At 36.0% G+C, this 15,505-nt stretch overlaps 1 protein-coding gene across 8 annotated transcripts in view; it reads right to left on the reverse strand.

Annotated features, from left to right (window-relative positions):
* The window catches only part of PDE1C (phosphodiesterase 1C), a 538,202-nt gene that overhangs the window by 74,164 nt on the left and 448,533 nt on the right, over nucleotides 1–15,505 (reverse strand). For all 8 annotated transcript variants that reach the window (XM_079152338.1, XM_079152341.1, XM_079152340.1 and 5 more), the window contains 2 exons: nucleotides 8,577–8,678; nucleotides 7,904–8,024 (listed from right to left, as the gene is read on the reverse strand). In XM_079152338.1, coding sequence (XP_079008464.1) covers nucleotides 7,904–8,024; nucleotides 8,577–8,678 — 223 coding nt within the window. The remainder of the gene's footprint in view (nucleotides 1–7,903; nucleotides 8,025–8,576; nucleotides 8,679–15,505) is intronic.

Genomic DNA, 15,505 nt, shown 5'->3' on the forward strand with positions numbered 1-15,505 from the left:
ACACACACATACACTTAATTCCACTGAAAAGACAGAAAAGGAGTGGGTATCTGAGGAAGCTGTACAATGGCTCCTAGTGGGAACTGGGGACATCTGAGGAACAGTTCTGATGTGGCTCAGTCCTTCTGCACCCTTGTCCTATTCAGACACCCAAGGGTGTCTCTGTTCCCCAATGGAGGTATGCTGTGTCTTTCAAGAAAGTTTAGGAGGAAAGCTTAGCTAAAACAATGAAAATCCCTTTCTTATCTCCTACATAGCAGGAATACAAGTTGTTTTTCTGATATATTTTAATGGAACAGCATAAGAAGGTGAAGTGGTGAATACCTTCAACTTGACTTCTAAGATGCAAGCATTAATTTAGATTTCATTATTGAAAACTTGCCTGATATTAAATAAGTTCTAATTCTGTGGATTTGCTCATACCCAAATCTATATATCACTTGCATATTTTGCATTTAATTGAGCTGAGTAGACTCAACCATGAAAAGTCTGTTTTAGAATAGTGGTCACTGACTTCCCTTGGAGGACAGATACACTTAGGAACTTTCAAAAAATGTGCCTGAAGTAAGTTATATGGATGAATGGACTTCTACAGGTGAATTCATTTTGACTTATACCCTATGACTTTATAGTTACTGGCCCCTATGGAATTATTCATTATCTTTTTTACTGAAGAGGTCAATTTTTTCAGAAAATCTCAGTTGTAATAAAAGATTATTTTTAAAACTAATTCATTTTTTTTCTTCTAGGACAACTCAGAGAACTAAATAACATTTCTATGGTAGAGGTTAAGATAATTCCAGCTGGTAAAGTCATGCTCTTGGTATGCAGAAGGAAGATAATGGACATTCACTGAATGAATGAAAAAACTAATTTGGTTAGAAACACTTAAATTTCTTTTGTCACGGAGACATTTATGACAGGCAAAGTAGAGAGCAATTAGTCAGGTAGCTATTCACCAGACTCCCACCTTTCTCCTTCATTTCCTGTTCATGCAACTGGACTACATTGTTTGGATTCTCTTCTGCTTAGCACTAGATGGTACAGCAAGAGAAGGGATGTATTTCCACCACAGGTAGGGCTTGTAAAATCTCCTGTACCTACTTCTCCATATCTTCCCCCTTTTGCTGACTTGATGTAGACAAGCACCATAGAAGTCATGTAGATGGTAGACTCTGCTTATCATAGAACCACCTGTCAATCAAGAGACACTTGTCCTGTATCCTAACTGGGTGATAAACTTACATTTAGGTGTGCTGTCATACACTTGGGGGTTAGTTTGTTACTGAAACTATATGTAAGTATAGAAGAAATAACGAGTCCTTGAATTGGAAGTTTCCAGGTAAGCAGGCATCTGTCAATGTGAAAACTTCAAAAGATAGGTGATATCTCAAGTAAATCTTTTCAGGTGGAAGGAAGAAAACATAGGTATTTAGGTGCTGAACAAAAACATCAAGGTAAACAAACTGTAGCAGTGTACCAGGCATGGTGGCACACATCTGTAGTCCCAGTGGCTTGGAGGGCCGAGGCTGGAGTATCTTGAGTTTAAAGCCAGCCTCAGCAACTTAGCAAGGCCCTGAGCAACTCGGTGAGACTCTGTCTCTAAATAAAATAAAAAAAAGCCCGGGGATGTGGGTCAGTGGTTCAATCCCTGGTACCAGAAACAAAACAACAATAACAAAACCAAAATGCAGCAATGTACACTCTCCATACTCCTAGAGGAGGAAAACACAAAGATAAGGTATGAGAAAAGTATTGTGAGTTTGGATTTAAAACAGTAAACTTTTGACCCTTTCTTCTAAGAAATTATCACCTCAGAAATAAGGAGAATAAGAAACAGAAATAAAATACTATTAAAATCTATACTCTAAATAAAAACTGTGTATGGAAGGGTCATCAAATGCTATGATTATCAAAGAGAGATGAGGAGAGATACTGAGGCTAGTGGAGGGTAAAGAATGAATCATGAGCAACCCGACAAGAGCTTCCCACTGATATCTTGGAAAAAATAAAGACACGCATGCGCACACGCACACACACACACACACACACACACACACACACACACACACACACCACTGCATAGGAGTCACAAAATAAACCTAGGCAAATTCCAGGTTGCTCTGGTTTCTTCCTGGTACAATCTTCTGCAAATAGTTAGTACAAAAAGAATTCATTTCACTCAAATATAATGATAATAAAATAAAGAAGGAAAGAGAAGGAGAGAAGAAAAAGTGGGAGGAAGAGAAGGAAGAGGAAAAGAAAGAAAAGGAAAAAGAACAGAAAGATTAGTGTGAGGACAACAGGGAGGAGGAGATGGAGAAGACAGAGGAGGAGGGAGAAAGGAAACTTTTTTTAAAAGCCACCTCAAAGTGGGAAGAAAGGCTAGGAGAGTAGTTCATTGGCAGACCATAGGCACAGCAGGCACATGGTCCTGAGTTCAATCCTTAGTACTAAAAAAGAAAAATAAAATAAAGGGACAGAGCAAATATAATAAAAGAAGGAAGAGGAGGAGGAGGAAGAGAGGGAGAGACAGGCAGACAGACAGACATCAGAAAAAGAAAACGGTGCCACTAAGTAAAGATCAAACCTATTTTAAGGAACATGAAGAAATACGTGCTGATCAAGAACAGGAGCTCAGGAGAACACAGCTAACAAAGCACAGGAAAGATATACACACAAAAGAAAACCAGAATCACAGCATTAATGGGAGCAGCCCAAAAGAGGGCTGCACTTGATGGGAAGGGTAGGGACATGGAGGTCAGGAGTGAAAAAAGCAGGGCAAACAAAGGGTTAAAGATATTAAGGGAAAACAACCAACGTGGAATAGAAATAAGCAAGAAGCAACATGTGAATCATTCTTCACTCTCAGAGAACCCAACCTGTGGACAAAGGAGACATTCAAAGATGTGATCAATCTAACTGGAACCTGTAGAGGAAAAGAACATCCCATGTCCCCAGAAGAACTGACAGGAAACCACTACTACCAAGCATGCCCTAGGAAGATCACTGGGCTCATAGGAAAAGATTGTATCTTCTGGTTGCATATGTTTGAAATTTTCCATAATAAAAATCTTAAAAAAAAAAAACTTTTTTAAAAAAGAAGTAATTCTTAGGGATCATTAAAAAAAAAAAAAAGATAAATGAAAATATTGTCAGCCTGGCTTTAACCTCTTCCTAGTAACATTTGAGTGTGGAAGATACTTGAGAGATAGTGAAAAAAGACTTCATGGAAAGAAATTTGGACCTAAAAATGTCACGCCCAAGCAAATTTGACCCAAGTATCAACGGCAGCAGGGAAACTTTCAAGCAAACAATGACATGGCGTGGCTTCCATCAGTGTTTCTAGAAGAATCTTCTTAAGGAACAACTTTGGCCAAAGTGCCAACACTGAATACTACCAAGACAAAGTGCCAACACTGAATACTACCAAGACAAGAACTACCAGAGAGAATTATGCCTTTGTCAAGTTTTTTTTTTTCCACCTTTCTCAGTCACATTTTTTGGGATTGTGTCTTGTGAACAGCATATAATCTACAAGATAGAATGCTCATTGAAAATATTGGGACAATTTAGAAATAATATAACCAACAAACGGTAACAAGGAATTAGTTGCATTATGAAAGGAAAGGAAACAGGTACTAAGGCTATGAATCACTGCCTTGTCTTTTATAGACAGGGTAGAGTATATCATTTATGTTTGATATACAAAGCAATAGGGCTTTACTTAAATAATCAAGGAACATTAGAAAAAATAAGCAAGTTACTAAAGCCATCTAAAGTGGGTATTGGGGAAAGGGTGGGGGAGGTCAACATTTACTAATTTTTATAATGGGGACAGTGGATACTATCTGAATAAATAGAGGATTTAGTTTTCATTAGCAAGTTAAGCAGTAGAAGAACTAAAAACATAAAATTTCTAGGTAATCATAAAAAACAAATATATAGCAAAGTAGGTGGTACAAACAATATAGTGAACTATTTTTGAAAAAAACACATAAAAACAGGAAGCATTATATAAAATATGATAGTAATTAAGATCAAACATTCCTGTCAATTCAAATGATGATAATGTGGCTACCTTCAATAATACAAGTTTCTACATCTTAGATTGGCTTATTTAAGAAATTCAATTACATAGAGTGTTTAACATACACCTAAATCAAAATGTGTATAAAGACTAAAAGTAAAAAGATGTGCAAAGACAAGATCAGATTCTTCATGTGAGTTAAATTTGAATTCTAGGAAGAACATTAGATGAGACAAAGAAGTGGGCTTTATACTGATGCAAGGTACAATAAACTGTGAGTGTCTAACGGTTATACATATCCAAAAACTAAATAGTACAGAATCAGCATTTATGAAGCAAAAATTACTGTGCATAGAAAGAGAAAATAATAGAAACACCTGTTGGCCCATGATAGCTCATATTTCTTAAAATGATATATAGAATAGTTAAATATCATAATTAAGAAGTTGGATGTACCTGGCTTTCCTTTAACAGTACCCTGCAAGTAGGAAACAAATCTACCTCTGGTGATCCATGAATGCTTGCCAAAGTTGACTATGTAGCAGGTGATGTACAGTTTAAAAATTAGCTCCAAACAATGAAAAAAATATTTGATCAAATTTCGAAAACAAAAATTAATTACAGAGTTCTTAAAGAAACATACCACTAAAAAATGACGAAGAAACAAAGCTTTATCTGAAGCAACCCTTACATAAAAGAGATCAAGACCAAAATTACAGAATATTTAGTAATCATTGATAGTGAATACACTGCGTATCAGGACTTAGGAGATTCCTGATAATAAAGAATCTCCTACTTTCATATTTTCTAAACAAGTAATAATGAAAATAAATTAATTGAGCATTCAATTCAGATACTTAGAAAAAGAGCAAAATAAATTCAAGCAGAAGAAACGAATTAATAAAAACAAAACAGTGATTAAACCATTATTAAATAAAAAAGAAACAATAAAACAATTAGGTAATTTTGTAGAGAAACAAGGGGAAAACCTAACACATGAAATAATAAAAGCAGGGTAATAATCACAGATGCAGAAGAAATTAAGAATTGGAAGAAATGTTTGCAAAATATAAAAATATACAGCAATAAAAAGGAAATGAACCTCAAGCTTTTGCAACAAGATGGATTTGCCAAAGAGGGAAACACTTCTTTTTTTTTTTTTTAAGTCAATATTTCATTGAAAAGCACCCTGAGGTGATGGCTTGGATTTCATAAATTATGAATATAAAACTGAGGAAGTAACTTCCTCTTCAGTAAAGTTTGGAAGGTCCATGTGCACTGAGGCTATGCCCTTAATTTGAAATATAACCTGACTTTCCAAATGCAATTTTTAAAAAGACTCTACAGTCCCATTGAGATTTCCCATTTGAACTGTCCAATTGAAAATCTATTGTTAAGAGCTAAGGCAACATTTCTCCTACATGGGTTACTTGCTATGGCTTATGGCATCTGGGTTAAAATATTAAGTCAATAAAAATAATTTACTGAATTAAAATTACTAAAAAATAGTTCCAGTCCAGTGAGCTAACTCTTTGATTCCCAACAGGCAGAAGAATTCAATATGGTTATTTTTGCCTTGCCTCTAACACATTTGAGTTTATGTGTGTGTGTATACAAACAAGATTTCCTTTATGGGGAGAAAATGTTCACATATTTAAGTAATTCACTCATAATTTAAAAAAGGAAATCACTTCAATACATCAAACTCAAATGAGTTAGCTATGATCTACCCTTTGGTCAAGGACTGAATTAGGCGGATTACTACAAAAGTCGTATTGAAGAAAGCATATGGCCAGGAGAGCGGGTACTAGAAGACAGTTCAAGCACTACTATTAGAAAACATAGTGTCTGAAAAAATGGCTCAAATTAAGCCCTAGATGAAGGATGAATTTGCTGTCATCCTTTTACATACCTAAAAAGTTCTAGCTCCTCCTTCACACACACCCTTGAATTCCCTTTGAGAACTACCCTGGAAGACCAGGCATTGACTTTGCAAAGGGAAGTAACCATATTCAGAAGAGGGCACTTGCTGGCGTATCCATATAATAGTTTGTGGGTTCATGTGAGTGCATACATATGGGTGAGCACCCAGAGACAGAGTGAAAGAAACAGGGGCTTAAGGTTGGAAAGGTCTTAGAAAACTGGTCCAAACTTACCCAAATCTCCTCACCTCCCTCAAAAAACAAATTGCAAGACCATAGGAAACTAGAGGGGTGACTTGATTAGTCCCAGACTAAAAATATATTGGAATAAAAATTCTAATAAAGGGTTTTTGGATGCTGGGCAAGGTGGTGCCTGCCTGAATCCCAGCAGTTTGGGAGGCCAAGGTAGGAAGATCACAAGTTCAAAGCCAGTCCCTGCAATCTAGCAAGGCCCTAAGGCAACTTAGTGAGACCCTGTCTCAAAATAAAATATAAAAAAGGGTTGGGATGTGGCTCAGTGGTTAAGCACTGGGGGTTCAATTCCCAATACAAAAAAAAAAAAGAAAAGATTTCTAACTTGTATTTAGTATACTGCTAATGCTAATCCAGCTTCATCACCAGAGTATACAGCTTCAGAAGGAACAAAATACACAGGGATGCATTCTACAATTTCTTCCCTCAAATGAGAATCCTTAGAGTATGAAAAATCATAGGAGTAATTTGCTCCAAAAACCTGTGCAATCAGCATGCTATGGTTTGAATGTGTCCTCCAAAATTTTCAGATGTTGAAAACTTAATCCTTAAAGTCATATGTTAGTAGCGTTTGAAAGTAAAGACTTGGGAGGTAATTAGGATTAGATAATGTCTTCAGGGCAGACCCCCTGCCATGATGGTATTAGTGGCTTGGTAAGAAGAGAAAGACCTGAGCTCACGGGTTTGTTCTGTGATGCCCTCCATCATGTTATGATGAAGCAAGAAGGCTTTTACCAGATTTCAGCACCATGGTCTTGTAATTCCAACTTCCAGAACCATAATCTAAGTAAGTCTCTGTTCTTAATTAATTACCCAGTCTTGGGTCTTTTGTTCTAGTAATAGAAAATGGACTAAAATTTAGCGTCTATCTCTTAACACTTTAGGGGACAAAGGTGTGATGGATAGTGCTTTATAGAATTGTAGAGGTCTCTGAATCTCTGTCCTATACCTCCCTTCTTCAATTAACAATTAACTGACTTCACTTTATTAACTTGAATTAATTATAACTTAGATCCCACCACTGACATGTCACACCTGCAACCTCAGGCCTTCACATCTTCGACAGATATCTGAACAAAACACCTCTGGAGACCAGGCTGCCTGAAACTGACAAGACTTAGCAATGTGCATGTTTTCCTTTCCTCTTTCTGTTTTAAATATGTATTTAAAAAAATTTTTTTAAAGCAATGACTCTGTCTATTCTTTTAGGCAACACAGCTCTGGATCTTAAGATGTAGTTGAATTTAAATATAATTGGAAAAATAGTGTCTAGTGATTTCCCAACCCTGATTGCTACACTTGATTTTGGAATTTAATAACCTGGGTGTTTCCACTTGAAAGAAACGGTCCCATCAATTTTAACAGAGACACAAGTTAAAGATTAACAACTTAATCCCACAGGCCAATGCCAAAATAAGCACCATTTTGTCAATCCATTAGAGAAATGACATAGGAAACACTTTTTTCTTCTAAACAGAAATGAATAGGATAGAGATGCATTTTATAATTTCATGAGAATCAGAATTTGGCTAAGATTCAAACATTACATAACCAGGAAGGTGGGGATAAAAGCTGTGAAACCCTCTCTCCCTGAAGAACATGACTAATCTCAAGAGTCTTTAGCACAGTGGTCCCAAACATGACCTTCCTAAAATACCCAGTGATGACAGCCCTGACCACCAGCGCAGCGACAAGGTACCTGTCTGAAGAACTCCTCCAGGAGTGACATGGTCCAGCGGTGGTGCAGGTCCCACGCTTTTGCAGGATGGCTAATGTCTGCGGTGTGCAGCATCAGGGATAAGGCTTTGGGCTTCTCAATGCTGTAAAGCAAAGCACCCACACTTGATGACCACACACCTAACCTCAGAGTTTGGAAAGGCACTGATTATTTAAATTCCTTCCATTCTCCCATCTCAAATGCAACCTCAGCTAAATGGAGGAAAGGGCCATTATTTTGCCCAGTGATAAAGTACGTACCACCTTGGTCTCCCTATTTATTGAACTGGATGCTTCTGACTCAATTCCATTCATGGAATGGCTTTATCATCCAGGAAGACAAGGATCCAAGAATCGCTGGCTTTTACTTGCTGCTTCTGCATTAAGTGGATCTTTGATAATTCAATTTCCCACAGGAGAGTATTTTAAATTCTAAGGGGCCAGCTGTTACTGGCCCTATGTTTTATTTCAACTCTGATGAGAATATCCCTAATTGTAAGATATGTATAATTTTCATGTGCTCTCCTCCAAACACCCCCACTCTATGAGAGCACCCAGGAAGATTATGTGAAGGAGATGTGCTTTTACGGTACAACAAGGACAAGGAAGAACCAGTTCAAACACCAAAGAAAACACAATGTCACCCGCTCACTTACGCTTCTGGCTGCTGCAGAGCCGTTTTCATTGCTTTGATTTGCTGGAAATGACAAGACATATCGGTGGCCATCACCATCTCAATTACCAAGGTTCGAAACTCTCTTTCAGGGGCACCCATACACAATAAAGGATGGAAATAAAAAAAAAAAGAAAATGAAAAAGAAAAATTAGTTGATTTTTTGCCACTTCTAATCAAAATCAATTAACTATTTCTGACACTTCTAATCTAATTAGAGTCTTCAGTGGGCCTTTTATGAGGAATAAATGAAGGTTAAAGATTAAGAAAATCATTTATTAGGAATATGATACGAGAAATACACACATCATTTGGAAAAGCAACTCACAGGAAAAATCCAGTGAAGCTGAAAATTGTATTAATGTGTTCATTTCTCAACTCAATTCAAAGTTTTGAGAATGAATTAACTTGAAAATGATCCTAGGAGCTAGACCGATAATCCATATTAAATGTCAGGTAAAGGTACTCCACTGTTGTTTTTAAATAGACTTTAGTTTTTAGAATAATTTCAGGTCCACAGATAAATTGAGCAGCTAGTATATAGAGTTCCATATACCTCCTCTTCCCTGCACAAGTTCCCTAAGTATTAACAATTTTCATTAGTGTGATGCATTTCTTACAAATGATGAACCAATACTGACATACTATATTATCTAAAGTACATAGTTTACCGGAGGGTTGTGCACCATGTTGCCCAGTTCTACATTTTTCAACAAATACACAATGTCATGTGTCCATCATTACAGTATCATACAGAATAATTTCAGCATTCTAAATTTCCTCATGGTTCCCCTACTTTCTCCTTCCCCTGAACCCCAAAAGACTACTCATCATTTTACTATCTCTAACAATTTCATTGAGTTATAATTTACACAGAATAAACTGCTTCTATATAAATTGCATAATTCAGTGAGCATTAACCATTTAACATGCATAACACACACACACACACACACACACACACACACACACACATACAAATACTAAAATGTACTCTTTTGTTTTGGGCTTCCTTTCCTTAGCAAAATGATTTGCCATTCACCCATGCAGTGGTTCATCAATAGTTCCTTTCCTTTAATTGCTGAGTGGTATTCTAGGTTATTCCACAATTTGGTATTTCAGATTATTACACAAATGGGAAATTCCATTTCCCAGTGGATAGACAATTTGGGTCATTAGATTTTTGTTTGGGGCTATTGTAAATAAGGATGGTACAAGTATTTATGTACAAGTCATTGGTGTGAACATGTTTTCATTTATTTGGGTCAAATACCTAGGAGTAGAATGACTGTTTTTTTTAGATAGCCAAGAATTTACCTTTATGAGTAATTGCCAAACAAATTTCACTTTGCATATTGACTACCAGTGAAAGAAAGTTCCAGTTTTTCTTTGCCTACTTCTATCAGTCTTTAATTTCCATCATTCCAATGGATGTGTAGTGGTGTCTCAGTTCAAAGACAGGGACAAAGGAGTCTATCTTATTTATTTTTTCTGGCCCTTAACTAATTGAATGAGATCTACCCATATGAGGAAGGGCAATCTGCTTTACTGGCTCTACTCATTTGCACATTAATCTCATTTAAAAACATACAGAAACATCCCAAATCACATTTGATTCAATATCTGGGCACATAGTAGTCCAGTCATGTTCACATAAAATAAATCATCTCACCTGATGCATTATCACTTTTATATAATATCATATTAATTTTGTTACTATTTAATAAAGATTGTTATATTGGTCTTTAATATTAATTTAATGAGTATGGGTATGGTGTCAAAATTAAGTCTCATAAAACACAAGGAAAATATTTCTTCCTTCTTTGTTTTCTAAATAAACTTGTGTAGGGCTGATGTATGGTAGATGTTATGACATGTGGAATGTCCCTCCAAAAGTTCATTATTGAAAACCTGGTTCCTGATTCAGTAAGGTTAAGTAGAGGGGCTTGAAGTCAATGGTTGCATCATGAGGGTTATAACCTCATGATTAATTCATTTGATGGATCCATCCATTGATAACTGAATGGACTACAGGGAGGTGGACATAGTTAGAGGAGTTAGGTCTTGGGTGTGTGCCCTGGAAGGGTTTATCTTCTCTTTCACCCCATCCTTCCCCCACCCTCTCCTCTTTCTTCTTGTCTACTACCATGAGCTGAGCAGCTTCCCTCCACCATGATGTTCTACCTCATTTCATGAGCCAAAATAAACTTTTCCTCCTCTCAGTTTCAAGTCAGGTAGTTTGGTCACAGTGACAAAACATAAAGCTGACTAACACAGTTAGTACTATTTCTTCTTTGTGTATTTGATAGAATTTGCCAGTGAAACTATCCAAGGATGAGATTTCTTTGGAGAAAGATTTTTTTTCATGACAAATTCAATTCTCTTAATAGATATAGGAATATTCAGATTTTCTGTTTCATCTTGCTTGAGTTTTATTAAGGTTCATTTTCTAAAGGAATTTGTGTAGTTTATCACGGTTATCAAAGCCATTGAGATAAAGTTGAAATATTTTCTTACGTATTTGGTGTCTATAGAATCTGATATGGGTAATGTGTGTTCTTTATCTTTGGTGTTGTCCAGTCTGATTACAGACTATCAATTTTGTTGCTCTTTTCAAAGTACTAGCATTTAACGTTGTTAATTTTTCCATTGTTTGATTTCTATTTTTCTTATTTCTTCACTTATCATTACTAATTCCCTTTCTTCTATCTACTTTGAGTTTACTTTTCTTTTTCTATATCCCTGAGGTCATCTTGTTCAGATTTTCTCCTTTCCTAAAATAAGCTTTTATAGCTATAAATTTCCTCTAAGCATTGCCTTAATGGGATTCCACAATTTTTTAATATGCTGCATTTTCATTCTCATTAAATTTGAAATATTTTCCAATTTTCTCTGTGATTACTTTCTGGACCCATGAATTATTTAGAAGTGTGTTGTTTAATTTTCAAATATGTGAGGTTTTCCCAGATATCTTATTTTTAATTATTTCTAATTTACGTCCATAGTGATCAAAGATTATAGAAATACATGCTTTTACTTTCTCTCCTATTACCTTTTACATTTTATGATTTGGAGGTCTGTAGTATGTGATATTTTTTTATGATTGCTACATCATTCACGATGAATGAAGTCTTTCATTATCAGAAAACTCCCTCTTTCCTTGGTGATACTCCTTCTCTTGCAGTTCATTTTGTCTGATATTAATAGCACCACTCTATCTCATTATACTTACTGTTTGGTATATTTATATCATTTTACTTTCATCCTATTTGTATCTTTATATTTGAATCACATCCCTTAAAGATGGAGTGCAGTTGTGTGTGTGTGTGTGTGTGTGTGACCAAGGTGTTGACTTCACTTGAGATTTCCTACAAATCACAAAAAGAGCAAAGTCACCTCATCTTGTCACATTCTCCAAATTTCGACATCCTTTCAAAACCTGCCTGACTTTGTTACCCTCTAAATCCCTCATATCCATAGTTAGGCAAATTTGGTTTATTAACAGCTTATTTGGCCTACCAAAAGTAGAATTCCATGTTATTCCACTTTGAAATGAAATAAATATCTGGTAATACATTTGCTTGCAAAGGTCCTAAAAAGAATCTACCAGCTATTAAAAGTTCTTTCTTAGAAAGACCTGGAACACTAAACAAAGGGTGTCTTTGGGTTAATGGGATTAATTGTGAGCTATAATTAATAAATTAGTATTTTATGTATGACATAATACCACACTGTATCTATAAATTAATAAAAAATGATAAAAGTAACAAAATAATAATTTCAAACTGTCCTTAAATCAAGATGGAGTAGAACACTTAATCTAATTTAAAAGTCATAAACTATTAAATTTTGTTTCACATACAGAATCCTAAGAAACAGGTGTAAAAGCAAAACATGGTAGACCAGGCTGTAACTATCAGAAGTTCCCACCAATAATTTAGACGCTCCATGATTTCATTCCTCCCTTGAGATAATACCTACATTCCACTCTGAGATAACATAGTGCGGAATAAGAAACACAGGCACAGAAGACGAGCACATAAATGGATTTTGCTCAACTGTATTTTCAAGAGACTAGTTTGACCACGTTTTACACTAAAACATGTTTTATAAAATCAACTCACTAGATTTTATAACTTGCTTTGTTCACAGTTAATATTCAAGTTAGTCACAACTGGTACTTCAGAAATACCCACCAATAAGAATTCAGAGATAAACGAGGACTGGGTTGGTGTACACCAATGTGCTTAGTGTGAACTGACATGTTCTAGCTTCTCTGGGGTGAGACAGTGCCCACATCAGACTCATTAAAAGAGTGAATGAAGCTCATGGCCACAGTGCAGTGGAAAGACAAATAATGCAGCTAAACTTTTGAAAACTCTAGTTAAAGAGAGGTAGAAAATCCAAAACAAAAATAAAGATGAACAAAGTGGCATCACTATGTTTTAGAAGTATGTTAAAGGCACTTATGAAAGCATTAGGGAAATTTGTTGGATTGTCACTTGGCCAGGATTATCTACCACCAAAACAGGCCCTCATGCTATCCTTCAAAACTGTGATGTCTCTGAATCTCTGTGAAGCTGTTCTCTGTCACAATTAACTTACAAGGATGTAGATGGTTTTGTCTCTCAGTTAAAAATGCCTCAATCCGTATTTATAGCTAAAATGAATCGTGGGCTTGTTATTTATCTGCCACAAAGTGTGCAAAGCCTTCAAAATGGATTATGTCATTTATTATAATCCTAACCACATTGTAGAGTAAATGTTATTATCTATTTTCTGAAAGAGATTAACTTTCTCAATGTCAGACATGTAGTAAGTGATTCAATCCATATTCAAACCCTGGAGTGCCTAAATCCAAAGTCACACACTGTCATTTGGGAGACAGAAATAAGTACTCAAGATTTTTGTAGGTATAAAATAATTTACTCAGAAAAATTTGGAAAATTGTGAAGAAGTCCAAATCAAATATATAAGGTGTTTTTCACAAACACTAAAGGATAAACTTCAGATTTAAGAAGCTCAGCTAAAAGCAGCACAAGTTTTCTACATTAACAAATGAGAACTCTTTGCAAAATACCATCCATTGGACACTATTGGAAGAGGATTTTCCTTCTCTTTTTTATGATGTATACATTTTTTTTTATTGTAAACAAATGGGATACATGCTGTTTCTCTATTTGTACATGGCGTAAAGGCATACCATTTGTGTAATCATAAATTTACATAGAGTAATGTTGTTTGATTCATTCTGTTATTTTTTCCCTTCCCCCCACCCCTCCCACCCCTCTTTACCCTCTATACAGTGCTTCCTTCCTCCATACTTGCCCCCCTCCCTAACCCTAACTCTAACCCTAACACTAACCCTTCCCTCCCCCCCATTATGTGTCATCCTCCACTTATTAGCGATATCATTCGTCCTTTGGCTTTTTGAGATTGACTTATCTCACTTAGCATGATATTCTCCAATTTCATCCATTTGCCTGCAAATGCCATAATTTTATCATTCTTTATGGCTGAGTAATATTCCATTGTATATATATACCACAGTTTCTTTATCCACTCATCAATTGAAGGGCATCTAGGTTGGTTTCACAATCTGGCTATTGTGAATTGAGCAGCTATGAACATTGATGTGGCTGTATCTCTGTAGTACGCTGATTTTAAGTCCTTTGGGTATAGGCCAAGGAGTGGGATAGCTGGGTCAAATGGAGGGTCCATTCCAAGTTTTCTAAGGAATCTCCACACTGCTTTCCAGAGTGGCTGCACTAATTTGCAGCCCCACCAGCAATGTATGAGTGTACCTTTCTCCCCACATCCTCGCCAACACCTGTTGTTGCTCGTATTCTTGATAATCGCCATTCTAATTGGGGTGAGATGGAATCTTAGGGTGGTTTTGATTTGCATTTCTCTTATTACTAGAGATGTTGAACATTTTTCCATATGTTTGTTGATTGCTTGTAGATCTTCTTCTGTGAAGTGTCTATTCATTTCCTTCGCCCATTTGTCGACTGGATTATTTGAATTCTTGGAATAGAGTTTTTTGAGTTCTTTATAGATTCTGGAGATTAGTGCTCTATCTGAAGTATGAGTGGCAAAGATATTCTCCCACTCTGTAGGCTCTTTCTTCACATTGCTGATAGTTTCCTTTGCTGAGAGAAAGCTTTTTAGTTTGAATCTATCCCAGTGGTTGATTCTAGCTTTTATTTCTTGTGCTATGGGAGTCCTGTTAAGAAAGTCTGATCCTAGACCAACAAGGTGAAGATTTGGACCTACTTTTTCTTCTATAATCTGCAGAGTCTCTGGTCTGATTCTGAGGTCCTTAATCCATTTTGAGTTTAGTTTCGTGGATGGTGAGAGATATGGGTTTAGTTTCATTCTGTTGCATATGGATTTCCAATTCTCCTAGCACCATTTGTTGAAGAGGCTATCTTTTCTCCATTGCATATTTTTGGCACCTTTGTCTAGTATGAGAAAATTGTATTTATTTGGGTTTGTGTCCGTGTCCTCTATTCTGTACCATTGATCTACCTTTCTATTTTGGTACCAATACCATGCTGCTTTTGTTACTATTGCTTTGTAGTAGAGTTGAAGATCTGGTATTGCAATACCCCCTGTTTCATTCTTCCTGCTAAGGATTGCTTTAGCTATTCTGGGTTTCTTATTCTTCCAGATGAATTTCATAATTGCTTGCTCTATTTCTGTAAGGTACGTCATTGGGATTTTAATTGGAATTGCATTGAATTTGTATAGCACTTTAGGTAGTATGGCCATTTTGACAATATTAATTCTTCCTATCCAAGAACATGGAAGATCTTTCCATCTTCTAAGGTGTTCTTTAATTTCTTTCTTTAGTGTTGTATAGTTCTCATTGTAGAGGTCTTTCACCTCTTTTGTGAGATTGATACATTT

This window comes from Sciurus vulgaris, assembly GCF_902686455.1.
Source record: "Sciurus vulgaris genome assembly, chromosome: 8".
NCBI classification, from domain to species: domain Eukaryota; kingdom Metazoa; phylum Chordata; class Mammalia; order Rodentia; family Sciuridae; genus Sciurus; species Sciurus vulgaris.